Source organism: Myxocyprinus asiaticus, chromosome 2 (assembly GCF_019703515.2).
Source record: "Myxocyprinus asiaticus isolate MX2 ecotype Aquarium Trade chromosome 2, UBuf_Myxa_2, whole genome shotgun sequence".
In the NCBI taxonomy this organism is placed as follows: domain Eukaryota; kingdom Metazoa; phylum Chordata; class Actinopteri; order Cypriniformes; family Catostomidae; genus Myxocyprinus; species Myxocyprinus asiaticus.
The window spans coordinates 51495629-51517360 of NC_059345.1; the positions used below are offsets into that span (position 1 = coordinate 51495629).

Below are 21732 nucleotides of genomic sequence, written 5' to 3' on the forward strand. Positions count from 1 at the left end.
GATTTCTGTTTTTCTCCAAAAATAGCTTTTATTTTAAATTTTACAGCTTGTAGAAATTATGATCGAAAAGATGACATTTGCCTCAATGCTTACATCGCAGCGCAACCGTTAGCATACTATGTGTATATTACTAAAAACATTTATTTGTAAAGTTTAAAAAGTCCTGAAGGCATACAGAAACAAATGGTAATGCTAGTCCAAAAAAAATAACAAAATAAAACACCAACAAATAAATGGCAAATGAATAATTATTTTTTATTGTAATAAACGCTAATGTCTGAAGAAGCAAAAAATAGTTTTACCTTATCGGTGTAGTTAGTTTTCTTTATTTTTTAGAAAGGTAAAATTACAAATGCGATTACAGAATCAAATGCACAATTTAACTGTTGCAAGGCAGTATCATTGAAAATTATGTTTTTTTAAATATAATTTTTATATTATTTAATAATAATAATAATATTGCAATGCACCTTAATACTGTGAATTTTTGTTTGTTTTTGTTGTTTTATTTTTTGACAGTTATCACTTTCAATCTTTATTGTCCTTGGGAGGCATTTCAGTTGGTAGACAGCAGCCAATGACATAAAAACATTTAACATTGCACAAAGCAAAAATGATCTTATGAGCTATTTATAAAAGTAGGCCTAACTGCCAGAATAAAATCAATAAAATTGGCTATAATGCAAATCTCATCCAGGGACCAGGGAGATCCTCGCCATCCACACAGAAGAACCGTCAGTTTAGTTTAACCTTACGCAGTTTATTTGTTTACAAGATGATGAAAGAGTGGGTTTCTCGAGAGAAAAGACGTGGTTATCAGTAAACTCAAGACGCTTTACATTAGACACACGGTCACTAGGTCTTTACGATTGTCCCAGGATGTGTGTGAATGCAAGCACATATTACGGGAAAGCTCTTGAGTGTGAATGAACAAATTTTGCAGTCCCAGAACAGTTGCAGGGATGACTTTTCCCACGATTAATACCGGGATCTCTGTGTGAAAGGGGCTTATGTTTAACAGACTTACTCTGCTCTTTGTCTGTAGGTGAATTTGGTACAACATAAGGTGCCTGGCTTAAACTGTCCTGAGTGGCTGCCACAATGTCAGCAGATTGCCTAATGAAATGAAGAAACATAGGCCAGTTTTTTTTTTTTTCCCCATGGTTCATTTTTTGTATACAAGAATAACAGAGCACAGTGCATCAGCAGTTAAAGGTGAAGTATGTCATTTCTGCACCACTAGTGCCGTAAAAATAAACTATGTTTTCAAAACAGCTTTCTGAACATGCCCCCCATCTGCCGTTGGTCAAAGAAACTGATAGTCCCGCCCCCAATTCATGCCATTAATCAAGTCAATATTATCGTCTCTCGAGTCGTGTCACTCAAAACAAACAGAGGAAATTAACCTATGAATGGCTTACTTATAGTTTTCCTGCATAGTAAGCTTGGACAGAAGAAAGTATTTTGACACCAAAAAAGTTACATACTTCAGCTTTAAGACAAAGGGGTTAAAACTTTTAAAGGAGTAGTTCACCCAAAATTGAAAAATCACTCTGCAACATTCTAAACCCATATGTTTTATAAATAGGTTTGGCAGGAGAATGTTGAAGCTAGAGGTAGACCGATATATCGGTTTTACCGATTAATCTGGGCCGATAGTTGCTTTTTGGATCAGTTATCGGCAAAAATCTATAAATCATAAATAAACGTCATTTGTTGAGGTCTTGTAGCCTCAATGTCTGTGCCCTTCATAGTAAGTAAAGATTAAGAACGCTTTGATCATTCTGTAAATAGATTTTTAAAAATCTAGCTCAGTGGTCAAATACACTGGCTACCACACCTGGAGTTCGCTAGCTCGCTAGTTCAAATTCCAGGGCATGCTGAATGACTCCAGCCAGGTCTCCTAAGCAACCAAATTGCTAGGGAGGGTAGAGTCACATGGGGTAACCTGCTCGTGGTCGCTATAATGTGGTTCGTTCTCGGTTGGGCGCGTGGCGAGTTGAGCGTGGTTGCCGCGGTGGATAGCGTGAAGCCTCCACACGCGCTATGTCTCCATGGCAACGCGCTCAAGCCACGTGATAAAATGTGCAGGTTGACGGTCTCAGGTGCAGAGGCAACTGGGATTCGTCCTCCGCCACTCGGACTGAGGCGAATCACTACGCGACCACGAGGACTTAAAAAGCACATTGGGCATTCCAAATTGGGAGAAAAACAAAAAACAAAATTAGCAGCCAATTAATCAGTTATCTGCCTTTTCCACCACCTTAGTTATCGGTATCTGCAAAATACACTGTCGGTCGACCTCTAGTTCACGCTGCTCTTTTTATAAACAAAGAAGACTTTAAAAATAGCGCAAGTCCTAAAGAAACCTTTTATGGTGCAATATTTTATCCTTTTTGGAGTATGCAAGCCCCTGGTCACTGTATGCTTTCATTATATGGAAAAAAAGTCAACATTCTGCTGAACATTTGTGTTTCACTGAACAAAGAATGTCATACAGTTTTTGATAGGGCTGTCAATTTAATGCATTAATGTAGTGCATATTTATTATATGAAAACTAACATGTTAAAAAAAATTAATGGGATTCATTTTGCCCCTGACCCGTACGTAAATTTCGCACTAAGGAATGTTCCTGCCATTGGAGATGTTTTCAATCTTGCCCTGCGTTCCAAACAGAATAAATCAGCCTTAGATGGGCACTTTGAAGTGAGAACAATCATGATAGCCATACTCTAAGATCACTTCAAAAATATTTTTCCAATAAAAATGACTTAAAAGGTGAGTTCTGAATTAACTTTATTTTGGAGCCAAAGCTCTCTTAGTACATGTTAAAGTCTTTGTAGGGAATAGCGCATAGGGAAGATTACTTCTGAATGGAACGCACCCTTAATATTTTTGCGAATTTGTGGCAGTAGGAGGCAGTCACCGCTCCAGCTGTACAGACAAAATGTCTCGTCAAACCAACAAGCAGGCAGCACAACCTTCCACAGATGATGCGCTCTTGCACTTAAAAACAGTTGGGCTGAGCACAACAGAACGCAAGGATCTCGAAATGCATTTTTTAAAGTTTCTAACTATGTTTACTTGACACAGTGTCCTGAAAACAGAGCACTTATGGCTAGAAAAGTTGAAAACTAGTGAGAACCACAACCAAAGAGAGACGCTCCAAAAGTGTCTGTCTGACGCATGAGGACATAGAACTAAAAATGGCGCAGACGGAAGTAGGCCAATAATAGGGTTATGTTCAATGATATGGAAATAAAACAAACAATATTTTGACTTTTAAAGCCACTTTTTGTACTGTCTAAATGCTTCACTTGTTTGCTGCCACAACATATGTACCGGTATATGATATAATTTATTTGATTTTGAATATAACTTTTATTATATATTTATTTTAATTATTATCTTTCAAAATGTGATTTATTTGGGGACCTTTCTCGATAAATATTGATATGTTATTATTTCGATTAATCAATCGACACAACATGCAATTCATTTGGTTAAAGACTTTATTCGACTGACAGCCCTAGTTTTGGAATGTGAGAGTGAGTAGATGATGGCAGTATTTTTATTTTTGGGTGAACTAGATGTTTAATACAAGAATTACCAGTAAGTAAGAGAGGCAACTATTTAACATGTATGCAGAATTTTAAATTCTTTAAATCCATTACAATGGATCCTTAGTTTTACCCCTCTAACCCAAAACAAACAAATCGTACAAAGAGTAAACACTTACTGTGAAAGACTCTCCTGCACAAGTGTTCCCTGACCAGACAGATGAAGCAGGCGAACACTATGTGCAGGTGTGGATGTTGGTAATTGTTCATTGTCAAGCTCTGAAACACTGCTGTCTGCCCTGGTGCCTGTGATGGTAAAAATTATCAGATGATAACAATAAACAAAACAAAAACAATGATTAGGCAATAACATATAATAACAATAAGAAGAACAGACTAGGATCTACACACCATTTCTATCTTTCTCAAACAAGTCATCCTGAGATGATATGATCTCATCATCTTCATCCTCCTGACTGTCCAGAACTTGAGAGTGCAGTATGGCCTGAACACTGAGCTTCCTGCTTTCCATATCCTGAGGCCTTGAAAGGGTGCTTGAACTGACCTCTGACCTACAACAAGATCAAGAAAATTAAAACTGTCATGCTGAATAAATCTTGTCACAACTTCATTATTATCATGTCTGAAAAAGATGCTTGCCCTCTGAAACTTCCATCATGACAGCCTGATGTCCTTTCTGAACTCTTCAAACCACCTGATAGAGGAAAAGAAACTAAACCAATTACATAGGTTTATTAAAAACATATCAAGGGCTGAGCACCAAAATGGGTGCATGAATATGTAAACATACTTTGGCTGGCTGGTTTCTGGCTGTCTCTTTGATTGGCAGGAGCTCCATCCAGCTCGTCTTCCTCATCAATGATACCCTGGCTCTCTGACAGCTCCAGGAGACCAAACTGAGATATCTCCTCTGTGACTAGATCAACGCATGCCATTCTTTCATTCATTCTGCCAAGCATTTTACTAGTAAATCATAGCACATTTTTAAAAACAGCATCCTGTGAAGTAAATAGTCAAAGAGACTATTTGATACAAGTAAATTTTATTTTATATGATATCTTACCACATGTCTCCATGCAGTGTGTAGTGGAACTGGCTTCAGACTCCATTTGCTCTTTAACACCACTGCATAAACAATTATGAATTAACAAAAATGATAGCAGTTTATTAAATGTAATTATTTCTCTCAGCATGGAAAATATAAAAGGTGTTAAGATAATTCAACATCTACAGCATAGTTTTACCTTTTTAGAGAGCAAACTTCAAAAACTTGACTATGCTCTGTAACTGCTGGACACTGGATGGACTGCAAATTGTCTGAAAGAAAACACCAAAAAAAGCCTTTCAGTATGTTAACAAATATGCTAAATATTTTGTCCATTAGGTAAGATACAGACCTGAGTGGACTGTATTGTCGCTCATCAATCTGACTGTCAGTTTGCAAACAATGACCTTTAGCAGGAGAAGAAATCAGCTCCTGCAAAGACACAGTCGGAGGTCACTCATACTGCCATTTGTTAACCTAGAAGTGATGCCAGATGGTAAGCACAGATATCATTCAATCCTAAACTATAAAAGGTCTTATAAGGGTCATTCTAAAAAAAAAAAAAAAAAAAAAAAACAGACTTTGATGCACAAAAATGGGACATTTTCAAATAAGTTCTTGCCCGTAAAAGCTGAGGGTAAACATTATATTTATTCATAAAGGACAACTTGACTGTTGTTCTTTATTTTATCATTTTATTTTGTTTCATGAAAGAAGCAAGGGTAACACCAGTGATTATAAAACGCCTGACAAATTCTCTTTAAAGATGAATTTTCTAAGATGGTGTCTATAGCATCACAAAACATACACCACTTATCAGACAAAAATCAATCATTCATACCATTAAGTCCATTTTTCACATGAACATTAAACTACAATATATTGCCAAAAGTATTCGCACTTCTGCCTTTAGACGCATATGAACTTAAGTGACATCCCATTCTTAATCCATAGGGTTTAATATGACGTCGGCCCACCCTTTGCAGCTATAACAGCTTCAACTCTTCTGGGAAGGCTTTCCACAAGGTTTAGGGAATTTTTGACTATTCTTCCAGAAGCACATTTGTGAGGTCAGACACTGATGTTGGACGAGAAGGCCTGGCTCGCAGTCTTCGCTCTAATTCATCCCAAAGGTGCTCTATCGGGTTGAGGTCAGGACTCTGTGCAGGCCAGTCAAGTTCTTCCACACCAAACTCGCTCATCCATGTCTTTATGGACCTTGCTTTGTGCACTGGTGCGCAGTCATGTTGGAACAGGAAGGGGCCATCCCCAAACTGTTCCCACAAAGTTGGGAGCATGGAATTGTCCAAAATCTCTTGGTATGCTGAAGCATTCAGAGTTCCTTTCACTGGAACTAAGGGGCCAAGCCCAGCTCCTGAAAAACAACCCCACACCATAATCCCCCCTCCACCAAACTTCACAGTTGGCACAATGCAGTCAGACAAGTACCGTTCTCCTGGCAACCGCCAAACCCAGACTCGTCCATCAGATTGCCAGATGGAGAAGCGTGATTCGTCACTCCAGAGAACGCGTCTCCACTGCTCTAGAGTCCAGTGGCGGCGTGCTTTACACCACTGCATCCGACGCTTTGCATTGCACTTGGTGATGTATGGCTTGGATGCAGCTGCTCGGCCATGGAAACCCATTCCATGAAGCTCTCTACCCACTGTTCTTGAGCTAATCTGAAGGCCACATGAACTTTGGAGGTCTGTAGCGATTGACTCTGCAGAAAGTTGGCGACCTCTGCGCACTATGCACCTCAGCATCCGCTGACCCCGCTCTGTCATTTTACGTGGCCTACCGCTTCGTGGCTGAGTTGCTGTCATTCCCAATCGCTTCCACTTTGTTATAATACCACTGACAGTTGACTGTGGAATATTTAGTAGCGAGGAAATGTCACAACTGGACTTGTTGCACAGGTGGCATCCTATCACAGTACCACACTGGAATTCACTGAGCTCCTGAGAGTGGCCCATTCTTTCACAAATGTTTGTAGAAGCAGTCTGCATGCCTAAGTGCTTCATTTTATACACCTGTGGCCATGGAAGTGATTGGAACACTTGAATTCAATTATTTGGATGGGTGAGCAAATACTTTTAGCAATATAGTGTATGTAACATCAATGACATTAAAAATGAACCAAGTGAAAATTATAGCTAAATGCAAATTACAAGTCAAATCATTTCATATTATTTAATAAAAGGTTAGGTTATAGAAATATGCCTTTTAAATGGGGTTTCTTGATTTCTGGAAATCTTTTTCATGACTGAAATGTCAAGAGACATGTTTGTCGGGGCCTGGGTAGCTCAGCGAGTATTGATGCTGACTACCACCTTGGAGTCGCAAGTTCAAATCCAGGGTGTGCTGAGTGACTCAGGCCAGGTCTCCTAAGCAACCAAATTGGCCCTGTTGCTAGGGAGGGTAGAGTCACATGGGTTAACTCCTCGTGGTCGCGATTAGTGGTTCTCGCTCTCAATGGGGCAGCGTGGTAATTTGTGCGTGGATTGCGGAGAGTAGCATGAGCCTCCACACACGCTATGTCTCCGCAGTAACACGCTCAACAAGCCACGTGATAAGATGCGCGGATTGACGGTCTCAGAAACGGAGGCAACTGACACTTGTCCTCCGCCACCCGGATTGAGGTGAGTAACCGTGCCACCATGAGGACCTACTAAGTAGTGGGAATTGGGCATTCCAAATTGGGAGAAAAGGGGATTTAAAAAAAAAAAAAACAAAAAACAAACAAACAAAGACTTTCCAGGATCGTCCTGGCTTTTGGACATCTGTCATGGAAAAATTTCATTCCCAGAATTTTAGTATTTTCCCGACACGTTCACATAAATGAACCCTTGTTTATAAGCACGCTATGCAAGGAAGAGAATCAAACACATTTTCATATTAATCATAAGAATGTTTGATTAATTTTACTGAACTGGTTTGTTCGATGATTGAGATTTTTCACTTTTGTGTGAACAATCATTTAAACTTTAGTCTACTATAATGCTTTAAAGTTCTGAAGAGCATGTCCAAAAAAGTAAAGTCCTTCCTTTTACTGTAAGATCTTTTAGATTTATACTGCATAAAAATAAATAAAAATTAAAAAGACTATTTTTAAGATTTACACATTTCAATTTCATAACAAATATCCATCAAATTGAATTTTGTGATCTTAAACAAAATTAATCTTATAAAAGCTGTTTTATTCTACATGGAGAGGGTCCCCTCATGGGGGCTGCCATGTTTGAATCACATGACCAGCTGAATACCACTCACTTAATCTCAGCAACCATCCTGTTATTTGACACTTTTACTCGTGGATTAAAGTAATCATGGCTGACTGTGAATACTACATTTCTACAATGGCATCTGTAACTGAAAACTATTGATTTTAAATGACGATTCATCCACGCCGCTAGGTGTTAGTTTCAATCCAACATGACACAAAGACAAAAGATACTGAGTGCACCTTTAAAATATCTAAGATTTTTTTTTTACTTAATTTTGGAGTCAATGTTTATGCACATTTATTTGATTTCCTTTGGTTTAAATGTATGAATGCTTTTTTTTTAAATCAATACATAACTTTATATTTTATACAAACATACTTATCCATTTTAAAACATTTAAATATTCAGTGTAAACCATAAACTCAAGAAAACTGCTTATGGCCAGAATAAGTAACTAATATGTTAAACCTGTACACACACACACACACACACACACACAAAAAAAAATAAAAAAATAAAAAAATAAAAATAAAAAAAAATTCATTTTGATGGAATTTTGTTATGAAATTTGTATTTTACAATATGTTTTCGATCATTGATCTGGTGTCCAGGAATTTTAAAGGGCCAATGTGGCAACCCTACATGTTAGTCACCATAGTTTGATAATAAAAAAACGGGTCAAAATAGTAGAGAAAGTGTTTGTATGACATTTGCAAATACACAATTTCATAGTCAAATAAACCGCAGGGGACACATAGTATGACAGAACTTAAACAGGTTCCCCCCCTTTTTTTTTTTTTTTTTTTTTTTTTTTTTTGCTGTTATGCTCTTCATTTTTAAGTCACTTTGAATTAAAACATCTGCTAAAATTACTAAACGTAAAAGGATGCAATATCGAAAGGAACCATACATGCTGTTAAAATAATGTGTCTTAGATAGAGCACGATTACCAAGAAGTTTTGCAGTTCAGTTGAGGTGTGTGAAATGATTTTACACTGAGAGTCTTGCAGAGACTGCTGGGTTTCCCCAACATGCGAGAATAAAACAATACACACAATCAAAGAACACCACGGAATGCACAAACGATTAGATAAGACACGCACTGTTGCTGTGGCAAACATAAGCCAACGCATGAATTAATTCCACAGCGTCTTCTACCATAAACACCATTTTCTTTTAGCTTTGTCGTGTCGATTGTGCGCATTCAGCGATGCAGGTAAACTAGGTTGCAAACGGCGGGAATCGTTGATTTCCTTACTAGAATATCTGCTGCATCCCTGTCTGTTTGATCCACGACAGTGGATGTGATCAATGTACCATCTACAGTGCATACAGCGCACAAAACTCCTGCATACTTTCACAGCCTATCCCTAGCGAAACCCTTCACTTCGCAGCAAACCCCTGCAGGAATACTCGCCGTTGATTGGTTAAAAAAGTTCTTAACGCAACCGAACTTATAGAAAGCCTCTTTTGATTGGCTGAGAGAAACGCTTGAGGCGGGGTTTTCTGCGTATTGCGAAGAAGTTAAAAGGCAGCGGTCGTGCTTATTTACCTGCTTTTTACTTGAAATGTGGTGCTGCTAAGTATCAGAATACGACTAGAAATATATATCAGAACCCCTAAAAGACAATAAAATATGTTCATATTACGTTACCAAACCTGCAAGGAATCAATAAAGTTGCTTAACTTTATAAAAAAAATACTTTTGAGGTTTTAGTTGATACCCTTCGTTTTATATCAGGGGAAGAATTGAATGTTGAACCTGTAAAACAAAATTTATGGCTTAAAATAAAAAATAACAGGGACTAGGGATGCGTAAAAATATTGATTTTCCGATTAAGCGCAATCTGCTTCTGAACGATCCTGATATTTATTCTTAAAATCTTAAGATCGATCTTTTACTCAAAGTTTAACATCAAGATCCTTTCTATATATGCCAAAAACAGTATGTCAATGCAGTATTATGTCCGAATCCTCAGTATTTATAAAACAGTATGAGACAAATACCCAGATGTCCATAATTTTAACGGTAAAAGACTGTAAAAATGCTACTGTAAAAAATGTTAATTGTTTAATGGGTAGTTGACTTAAAATATATGGTAAAACTGATAATAAATGTAACAAGACAATACATGTAATTTTACGATAAAATGTAAAAAGTATAATTTTACCGTATAATTAACGTAAAAAAAATTATACTATGTAAGAGAGTACATGTACTGTAAATTATTGTTAAAATTACGGTAAAAAAAATTATTGGGTATTCCCAGAATTCCCTGCATGACCAGTTGGCGAATTCCAATTGAAAGGGATCATCCCTCTGCCCTACTCCCTTCGAAGGACATGAAAGTACTGTATGAATGTATCTGTAACAGGGTTCAATTGGGGAGGAGGCGAGAACCAGACAAAGCATCAAAGTAATGATTAATGAGACATTAAAACATAAAGACAAAACATAAACACAAACGCATACAGGGCAGCTGCCTGTAGCTCTCTCTCCCAAACTGCCACATCTCGTTGCACCTATCCCTCTCCTCGGCTGATTAGCCCGATTGGGGTCCAGGCGTGTGTAGTAACCTCCTCCTTGTCACACTCCTCCCTCCTTTTCCTCCGGCCGGGGAACCCCCGGCATGACGTACATTACCCCAACCCCCCCCCCCCCCCCACCAGCAGGCCTCCTGCGACCTGGGAGGGAGACAAGGGGAGGGAAAAACAAAACAACAAAAAGAGGAGAGGGAAAGGCCAACGCAGAGCGACAGTGAGAGAGAGAGAGGAGAGAGAGGAAAACCTTACTCGCCGGTTCCCAGACACGCCGTTGCTTGGTCCTCAATCACTCCTCCACCATCTGGCGGACAACAGCCGCTCCTCCCCAGGCGGACCAGAGCCAGTCCTCCAACTCCTGGCGGACGGAATGCCCCTCCGCATTTCGGCAGCCGGTAGGGAACTCCTCTGCCTCTGGCAGCGGCTCTACCACTCCAGGCGGTCGGCAGCGAGCCCCCCCTCCCCTCGCGGATGGCGGCTGTTCTTCCTACCCCGCCACATTTTGGCGGCCGGTAGGGAACTCCTCCACCCCTGGCAGCGGCCGCGGCTGCTCCTTTGGGGTGGATGGTAGTGGCGAGGACTCTACGACGGCGCATCCTTCCTCCTTCCTGGGTTTCGGCACCAATGTAACAGGGTTCAATGGAAAGGAGGAGGCGGGAACTGGACAAAGCATCATAGTAATGTTTAATGAGACATTACAAAACATAAACACATACGCATACAGGGCAGCTGCCTGTAGCTCTCTCTCTCCCGAACTGCCGCATCTTGTTGCACCTATCCCTCTCCTCGGCTGATTAGCCCGATTGGGGGCCGGGCATGCGCCCTCCTCCTTGTCACAGTATCCTTCATTAATAGTCTTGTAAAAGGGCTCTTCGTGAAAAAAAATTTTTTTTCTTACTTTTGTTTGGAACAAACTTTCGAGTGGCGTCTCTTTCCCGCAGTGCCCTTCAAGTGTGCAAAACTGCCATTTGGAAAACGTCTTATATTTTATGGGAATAGTTATGTTTCTTCCTATTTTTAATATCAGTTATGTACATTTGGGTGTTCCATGTTATATTTTATGTAGTTTAGTTAATGTTTATTGGATTATTTTAATTGCATTATTTCACATGTTTTCCCTGATGGTGTTTTGTGTTTGTGTGAGTGACACTGAGCACTGTCTCTACATGTTTATTGGTCATTGCTCATGGAAAGGCCACTATTGATTAATTTTATGTCATCATGTGCCTTTCTACAATTACTACAGTGATTAACAATACATTATAAACTGAAAAGCAGATTTTTATAGTTCCAGAATGTTAGTGTATCAAGTTTATATAATTTAATTAAATAAACGGCTATGAACCATAAAATATACAGGCATCAAAATTACATAGTCACCGTATTTTTTACAGTAAATGTTTGGCAACCACAGCTGCCGGTAATTTACCGTAAATTTTACAGATATTCCTTTTTTTACAATGTACAATTGTTTAAAGTGTTTGTATCATTCCACTAATGAAACATTGAAAAAATATCTTTCCAAGAAATTTCAGTAGACAAAAAACAGTAGACAACAAAGCTGTGGAAAATAAGATGTGATTTAGGAGCTTTTTGATGGCTTTAAACAGGGCATATCATTAAAGAGACAGTAAGTCTATCCCTCACAACCTCGTTTTCATTCCAGTCAAAAATGTAAAAGATGGCACTATTGTGAATAAAGTCTACAATGTCAGGGGAGCTGAGGAGATGTCACGTTCAAAACCCTGGATTTAAAAGAACAGTGTTGAACCGCAAGTCAGATGGCTCTTTTTAAAGGTGCTGTAAGCGATATTTGAATGGAAAGGTATGCAAAAAATGTTACTGCGCACTGAAAGATACTAATGAAATAAGTGTCCTGAGATATCACACCAGTCTCTGTGACAGCTGTAGACTCTGTAAACAGCCAAAAAGTGTCTGCGATCCGTGGACAGTGATGCTTTTGACCTGCCAATCATTTTGAGCGTTCTCATAGCATTGTAGTTGCAACAAAATATAGAGGCATAATGCCATTTTTATGCCATGTTGCTCATAACAGTTGTCAGTTCAGGGCACTATTTTGCTGCTGTTGTTTTTGACAACCCTTTCTGCTCGTGTCAGTGTCAGTAAATCTCATTTGGTATCTTTGGAGTGCGGGGTTTTGGAAAGATGGTGTGTGGCTAATCCAATGGCTCAGCTTGTCGAAATTCTAGAACGTCTAAAATCACTTACAGCACCTTTAAATGTAAGTGATATATTTACCAAGAAATGTGTTCCTTGTGCTTAAATAGTGCTCAAAACCAGAGTAGATTATTTTCACTGTTGTCATATATTCACTGTTGTCATATATTCGGGTCATGGGACAATACCCACGTCCCCGGATGAAGAATGTCCGGAATCTTTTCATACTACTTGCATGCATACCTAACAACGGACTGTTTTACTGGCCGAGAAGTGTGCCCTTCCTCAAAGACAGTACATACTCTGACAGTATGTGATTTCGGACGCAGGGTGCATGTTGAGAGTAAGATTGGTTTAACTGGTTCCATGTAATGTGTGTCCAAAGACGAGATCCACGCAATCCATTTGTCATTGATTAATGTCTCTTTTAAGATCAATGTATATACTTAAATAATACAAATTATGCATGTAAACAATAAACATGTAACTATATATGTGTAATGTTTAATGTGTTTGTTCATGTGTTTCATGTCATGTGGTCCCCTGGTCATGTGATTTCATGTTTCCCTCCATGTTCATGTGTCTTGTTTTCATTGGTTTAATGCCTAGTTACCTTGTAATCAGTTCTGTCTTGACATTGGTTAACCTTTTTGTCTTGTTACCTTTGTCCATGTATTTAAGCCTCATGTTTGCCAATGTCCGGGGTCAGGTATTGTGTGTTGTAACATTGTTTGTTAGTCAAGTCAAGTTATGTTATGTTATGTTATGTTATATGTTATGTTATGTTATGTTATGTTATGTTATGTTATGTTATGTTATGTCATGTCATGTCATGTCATGTCATGTCATGTCAAGTCAAGTCAAGTCAAGTTTCGTCAAGTCTAGCCAAGTTCATGTTTATGTTTTGTTCACGTTTGGATTTACTGTTTTTTTGATTTCACGTATTAAACTGCACTTGGGTTCTACACTTCATCATCATCGTCTGCCTGTCATTGCCAGCATCGTTACAATGTGTGTGTGTGTGTGTGTGTGTGTGTGTGTGTGTGTCTGTGTGTGTGTGTGTGTGTGTGTGTGTGTGTGTGTGTGTGTATGTGTGTGTGTGTGTGTGTATGTGATTTTAAGACATAGTTATTGATGGAATACATGGAATTTGTACATTTTTAAAAAGCTAAAATATGACCAAAATGATGAAAAGACAATGAAAAAAAAAAGCTATTTGTAAATAACATTTTTCATAATGTACCAATTTAGAAGGTCCCCTGTATAATTAACAGCATTAGCTGAGACAGAGTTTCTATGTATGCAAAATGGACATTATAAATGAAATATACTGATATGGAATAGGCATGTCAATAGATCAACCCAATACTGATTGATCAATTATAATCAATATTAATAATAATGTTAAATTATATTTAGTCTTTAGACTGAGTCTTTAGACTTTACTTGAGCTGATGGTGCTGTGGGAGTACTTACAGCAATAAAGGTTGAGAAACACTGTTTTAGATTAAACAATGTTGCCTTATGGAAAAATATGTAGCATTTAATTTCTGTTGGCTATTTATACTTTCTGTTTATTTTTGGTATATGCATTTTTTTTAATGTTTTTGATTATTATTATTATTATGATTATATTAGTGAAATTAAATAAAATATAAGGTTTAAATGTTCTTTAATTGTCTCTTGGAATGACAAAATTCCTTTTAAATATAAGTTATTTATATTTGAATATTTATCTATTTACATTCAACACATAATTTATATATTATGCTGTTAAATCAATGTAATGAATCATCAGTAATGATGAAGGCAAGTACAGGAGTATCATGTATTGAACTGGTTTAGCAACTGCAAACATATGTGATGACATACATGTTGATACCATTGATTGACATTTCTGCAACAATGTTTTAATGTATCTCCAGCATAGCCTAAAAATATTATCAAGCACATGACGGCTAACATTTGCTGTCATCTTGAAGCACACACAAAGCCTTATTTTCTCTCGACATTAAGTGCTCACATTCAGTAATGAACAATGTAGAAACAAGCATCATATTATCATAATTGAGCTGACAGCACAAAATGCAAGTCACAGCGATGGCGACAGCTTATCAACATTAGCCCATTACCTGAGAAATCTGATCCTTTGCTAAATCGTAGGCTTCCAGTCTATTTCTGGAAGAATGCAGGAAGAAATTAATGACTGTGCGGTCAATTATCTCTCTGTGAAGATGGGGTGTGTGTGGCATATGGGGTGTCATTTGATGAAACATTGACATTTTTACGCATGGTAATAGTGTATTAGGAACTAGTGCTTATAAAATACTGTATATATATATATATATATATATATATATATATATATATATATATATATATATATAGTGTGTGTGTGTGTGTGTGTGTGTGTGTGTGTGTGTGTGTGTGTGTGTGTGTGTGCAAAGTGCCAAAAGCTGTATTTTGGTTATTTAGATTTTCCATAACTTTTCGCTGGAGTTAATTATTCACACCCTTCCCTAAAAACTTTAGTTGCATAAATATGAAATAGATAGACTATATGAACCTTTACTAACAATGCTATTACACTTCCTCAGTAAACAAATTAATATTACGTAAAACAATAAAACTACTGAAAAAAGAATGAACAACTATGTTTTCAGCAGATGCTTTCTTAGCAAAGCAAGATTACTGTATAGTGCACTAATCACATAATTTAGTAATTAGCTGAGATTACACAACTCATTCTCAGATATGCCTAAAAGGTGCACTCAGTATCTTTTGTCTTTGTGTCATGTTGGACTGACACTGACACCTAGCGGCTTGGATGAATCATAATTTACAATCAATAGTTTTCAGTTTCAGATGCCATTGTAGAAATGTTAGTATTCACAGTCAGCCATGATTACTTTAATCAATGAGTAAAAGTGTCAAATAACAGGAGGGTTACTGAGATTAAGCGAGTAGTATTCAGCTGGTCATGTGATTCTAACATGGCAGCCCCCATGGGCGGACCCTCTCCATGTAGAATAAAACAGCTTTTATAAGGTTACTGATGTGACTGGAGTCTTTATTTTAATGTGAATGCTCATGAGAACCAACATATACTGCAAAATTACAATTAATGTCTTTAGGAGTTAAACTTTTTTAATGAGAAAAAAATTACTGAGTGCACCTTTAAATAGGGAGTAGCACTTAGCAGTAACAAATGCAATCATGCCACTACTGAGATGCCAAAAATTCAAATAAAACAAGCATGGGGTATGTGCAAGTGTGTAAGGAGATTTGTGCAAGCTGACAGATATTGTAATTTTTTTCACCAATGATAAGGAAGTATGAATACATCTCTTTTTATTATTCTTTATGTAAAAATATGGGAAGGCCATCAGAAGTGTGCAAAATTGTGTGTATGCAGTGTATGCATTGATGGCAGAGTAACACATGAACAGTGTCTTCAATTGAATTCTAGCAGACAACAGATACTGGTCTTATGACTACAGAGCATTCTACCAAAAAAAGAGCATAAACTGGATTACAAATACAAAAGTTGTGAAATATTCAGCCAAGAATGCACAGCCAAGACAAAGCCTGTCCCTCATACTTAGCATCCAAGTAAGACATGAAAGACACAAATGAGAGGCCAGTGAGCGACATCAAAGGAGCTGCAGAGTTCAGTGCTTTAGAGTAGGGAAATGTGAAGGAAACGATTTAAACTGGCCAGTATACAGTATACTGAAGAAAAAAATAATAATAATTTGTGGTGAAGTAATTATAGCAGAAAAGATGAAGTACTTTCTATACTGAATAAGTTAAAGCGTGAACTTGAAAACACTTTGCAATGTGTCAGCATGTATCAATCTTAAAATAAAAACCTTGTCATATTTATTTGCTAATTTGAGTAAATTTCGCAAGTAAATAAAATGTAAATTGTACTTAACTTTTCAGAGCTGGTGTTCCCAGCATGCACTGGACTTGAATAATTAATGAGCTTGCAGAGTTTCACTGTCTGCATGTTGATTTAACCAGTTCTTATTGTTGATTTGGTTGTTAATAAAACTCGTAATACTAAAACACAGCATTTAACAACAATCTCATCTAAATCTCCAAAGGGACTACTTATTACCTCTGGAATGGAATTTTTTTTTATTTTTTAGTATACAACCTACATTATGATCCTTCTCTTCAGTAATTTTTTTGCATCAAGACATGCAATCACGGCTGACTTACATTTATATTGTTGTTGGCAAATACCTATACCTAAAATAATAATTAATTTTACAGGTAGTTAAAAGGAGAGTTCACCCAAAAATGAAATTCTGTCATGATTACTGGACCATATGTTGTTCCAAGCCCACATGTATTTCTCTCTTCTGTGGAACACAAAAGGAGATTTTAGGCAGAATGTTAGTCTTATGGTGCGTTCACATACAACGCAAAGAAAATTTTCGCCTCGCATTGCTCGTGCGAGTTTGACCGCTGGATTATAAATTTGTGTTTAAACTCGCGTTCGCGGGAGTAACGCGAACCCATGAGTATTCCCCCTTCTCTTCCGGAAAAAAAAACAGGAGGAGGGGCTTCTATGACAATTTATCTTTCCGCCATCAACCATGGCCGATATCACAACGATTGCTGCTCTGTATCTGTTGTGGAAGTCCCAGATACGTCAGAAAACCAAACACCGTCATTTTTGAATGCATGATATCATCTGGAGGCGCATACAGCTCGGTGAATTTCACTGCCTTCTCCAGAAACTGCGTCTGGATGACTGCCACTTCGTCCGGTCTCTGTACATGTATGAATTTTTTCATCCATTTTTCCAGATTTCTTCTGCTACTACATCAGTACATCAGTACGTCAGTGACATCCGAACAATCTCAATGCTGATAGGCTTTCGCGACAACGCGTCATGCGAATTTCTCGCTCGAGTTGAAAAATTTGAAGTGAATGAAGCGATTTCACGTGTTCGAGTCGCATCGTTCACTTCATTCGCGCCACCCGGCGCGAATTCACGTCTATTCGCATCTTTGCATTGACTTTGTATTTAATTGCGCCGTGCGAAATGCTCGCTTCGAGTTGTATGTGAACGCACCATTAGTCACCATTCACTTTCATTCCTTTTTTTCCATGCAATAAAAGTAAATGGTGACTGAGACTAACAGTTTGCCTAACATCTCCTTTTAAGTTCCACTTATGAAAGAAAGCCATATGGGTTTGCAAAAACATGAAGGTGATTAAGTGATGACAGAGTTTTCATTTTGGGGTCTACTATTCCTTTAAGTGTGGTATTTATCCCTTTAATAAGTCAATGCTCTCCCGTTTAAAATGCACAGAAAATGAACAGATGAAATCCAGAAAGAGGGGACCTTGCTACTAAATCAGTTATGCTTATTAAAAATAGATAATAATATGTATAAGAAAGATATTTTGCATATCATGCATGTATATTATTAATAATATAGTTTTTATTTTATGTAAATCGTTAAACAGGCCCAGTTATTAAACTAATTCATAAGGCAGAGAAAATTCCTGTACAGGTCAGATGGAGATGAGAGATGTATTATGTGTTTAACAGGATGATGAAGTAGTCTGAAGCATTTCTCTTCACTCTACAGCTGTTCTGGAAGCATTACACACAAAGCATTTTTGCGATTTCTGCCTTTGTTATCAAAGCAGCTGTAGTATGAGCAAGCACGACGATGTGACGAGGCAAAAAGATCGCTCCGATGTTGCCTGCTTGCATTGTGGACAGCTCCATTGACTATAAAGAGCGATTGTTTATCACGTTGCTTGCTTGCTGAGACACTGTATGAGTCCAATGAGCTACGCAGTGGCAGTAATATTACTATTATTACTTGTAATTATTGAGAGATGTTCCCATGCAGCATGCAAAATGGTTAATGACCAGTGTTGGGTAAATTACTTTAAAAGTAATCCACTACAAATTACTACCTACTTCTCTCACATTATAAGCAGATTACTTTAATGATTACTTCATTGAAAAAGTAATCACATTGCTAATTACTTTACTTTTAAGTTACTTTTCTGCCCAACAAATTCAAAATAATATCTATTTTCTCCTTGTTCATTGTCGCACACCCTTTAGCTGTCACAGAAATGCAAAAAACAGGCCTGGGTAGCTCAGCGAGTATTGACGCTAACAACCACCCCTGGAGTCGCGAGTTCGAATCCAGGGTGTGCTGAGTGACTCCAGCCAGATCTCCTAAGCAACCAAATTGGCCTGGTTGCTAGAGAGGGTAGAGTCACATGGGGTAACCTCCTCATGGTCACAGTTAGTGGTTCTCGCTCTCAATGGGGCACGTGGTAAGTTGTGCGAGAGTATCATGAGCCTCCACGTGATGGGAGTCTCCACGGCGAGCCACGTGATAAGATGCTTGGATTGACTGTCTCAGAAATGGAGGCAACTGAGACTTGTCCTCCACCACCTGGATAGAGGTGAGTAACCGCGCCACCATGAGGACCTACTAAGCAGTGGGAATTGGGCATTCCAAATTGGGAGAAAAAGGGGATAAAAAAATAAAAATAAATAAGTCAGCCAAGACCTCAGAAATAAATTGTGGACCACCACAAGTCTGGTTCAGCCTTGGGAGCAATTTCCAAATGCTTGAAGGTACCACGTTCATCTGTACAAACAATAGTACACAAGTATAAACACCATGGGACCACGCAGCCATCAAACTGCTCAGGAAGGAGATGCATTCTGTCTCCTAGAGGTGAACGTAGTTTGGTGCGAAAAGTGCAAATCAATCCCAGAACAACAGCAAAGGACCTTGTGAAGATGCTGGAGGAATCAGATAGACAAGTATCTATATCCACAGTAAAATGAGTCCTATATCAGTATAACCTGAAAGGCTGCTCAGCAAGAAAGAAGCCACTGCTCCAAAACTGCCATAAAAAAGCCAGACTACAGTTTGCAAGTGCACATGGGGACAAAGACCTTACCTTTTGGAGAAATGTCCTCTGGTCTGATGAAAACAAAAATGGAACTGTTTGGCCAGAATGACTATAGTTATGTTTGGAGGAAAAAGGGTGAGGCTTGCAAGCCGAAGAACACCATCCCAACCGTGAAGCATGGGGGTGACAGCATCATGTTGTTGGGGTGCTTTACTGCAGGAGGGACTGGTGCACTTCACAAAATAGATAGCATCATGAGGAAGGATAATGATGTGGGTATATTGAAGCAACGTCTCAATACATGAGCCAGGAAGTTAAAGCTCGGTTGCAAATGGGTCTTCCAAATGGACAATGACCCCAAGCGTACCTACAAAGTTGTGGCAAAATGGCTTAAGGACAATAAAGTCAAGGTATTGGAGTGGCCATCACAAAGCCACTGGAAATGTGATGAAAGTAATAAAAGCTGAAATAAATCTTTCTCTCTACTAATATTATTATTTATTATTATTTCACATTCTTAAAATAAAGTAGTGATCCTAACTGACCTAAGGCAGGGAATTTTTTCTACGATTAAATGTCAGGAATTGTGAATAAACTGAGTTTAAGGTGTATGTACACTTCTGACTTCAACTATAAAAGATTTAAAGTTGTTATTACAGCAATACGATAGCTTTACAAATATGTGATGTGTGGTTTGAACATCTGAACATATTTGTTTCGATTTTTCATAAAATAATGTTTTATAAAATAAATACACTGTTGCCTTGAAATTATTCAGAATTAAAGAGTTCTAGTTGTCTTGTGCAATGAAAATACAATTGTGTTTGTGCATTCAAGCAAACAGCAGAGGGCAGTATATAATCCTGCTCTCCATGTTCCAGTAGCTTCAAAAGGACTTTGCAGGAAAGCTCTCAGATTATGCTGTGAAAATGATATACAACAGAGTTATAGCAGCCAGTAACACCCACACTCAACTAATACCTCTAAGTTGTGGCCTAAGATCACATTTCATCTGCAATGGATAAAACATTGCACACATACAATTATTCATGTTTATTATGGCGCATAACAAATAGTTTACTTTTTCCTCTTTGAATCATATACCATGTATGTCTCATATATATCAAAATCATTGAATCATATATAAATCAAAAGCTCAACATTAATCTTGATCTTCCCATAATGATATTCCGTTAGAGTGGAGAAAATTGGCTTCTTCTGTCCAGCGGTTAAAAGAAAGAGCAGTAGAACAAATGCTGTTTTAATCATGCATACACACAAGAGTATAACAGCCATCTCACTTCAATATGAGTTGTCAACATAACTTGTTCCAGACAATTGATCTGATGCTCTGGATGTATTGTGTGCCATGATCTGATTGTCGCCTTGCACAGTCAATCAAAGCAGCTTGACATCATCTGTTGACCACTAATACTGTATATATGACTGTAATCTGATTAAATCTTGACTGTGCTGCTCTTCCAGTAAGAACCCATTTGGTTTTTACATGCTAATTTATAATATTTTATATCCAGTTTTCCTTCCTAAAAATGGTTGCATAGTTGCAAATGCAACATATACAACCAATGCCCCCAATGCATACAGCATACATTATTGATACCAAAGATGTCATGATGAAATGTAGGTCTAATTTAAGCATTTGTTGGCATCAAATAGCCAATAAAACATGTGCTCCACCTCTAAACCCGCCCCACGGAGAGAGCTCGTGGCTGCAGTTGTCATGGAAATGCAAGAAGTCCCTCAGCTCCAGATACGGTTACCATGGAAATGCCGCTAGGAGATGGTGAGATTGGTCCTCAGGAGAAGCGCGAGTTTGTTCAGCACCCTGGACAGCAGCGGTGCGTCGGTCCTCCTTTCTGCCAGACTCGATACTATATGCTCATTGTGATCGGGAAACTTTCAACGGATCTTCAGCTTGATTCAGTGAAAGAACACATTAAACGGGGTAAGTCGCCGACGTTTAGGTTGCATAGGGGCTGTTCAAACAGAACGCGTTCTTGCGCTAAAAAAGCGAGATGCAGCGCAACGGATAGAACAGAACGTTAACGTTCATTTTCACCTCACACGGCGTCTAAAAAACGCGGCGCTCCTGCACGGGACGCTGAAAAAACAGCGAGACGCGGCGCAAGGGTCAAAACTTCCACCTAGCGCATGTTTATAGAAAAACTATGGAAGAACAGCGCAGACAGACGCAAAAACGCTTCCGGTATGAACGGCCCCGTACCA

At 38.3% G+C, this 21732-nt stretch overlaps 1 protein-coding gene and 1 pseudogene across 1 annotated transcript in view; one reads left to right on the forward strand and one right to left on the reverse strand.

The window, feature by feature from the left end:
• Window positions 1–9083, reverse strand: part of LOC127414653 (TP53-binding protein 1-like) — a 41570-nt pseudogene extending 32487 nt beyond the window's left edge.
• Window positions 9084–21242: 12159 nt separating this feature from the next.
• Window positions 21243–21732, forward strand: part of LOC127414455 (microtubule-associated protein 1A-like) — a 43915-nt gene continuing 43425 nt past the window's right edge. The window contains exon 1 of the mRNA XM_051652483.1: window positions 21243–21451. Within this exon, the coding sequence (XP_051508443.1) occupies window positions 21268–21451 (184 nt within the window). The 5' untranslated portion in view covers window positions 21243–21267. The remainder of the gene's footprint in view (window positions 21452–21732) is intronic.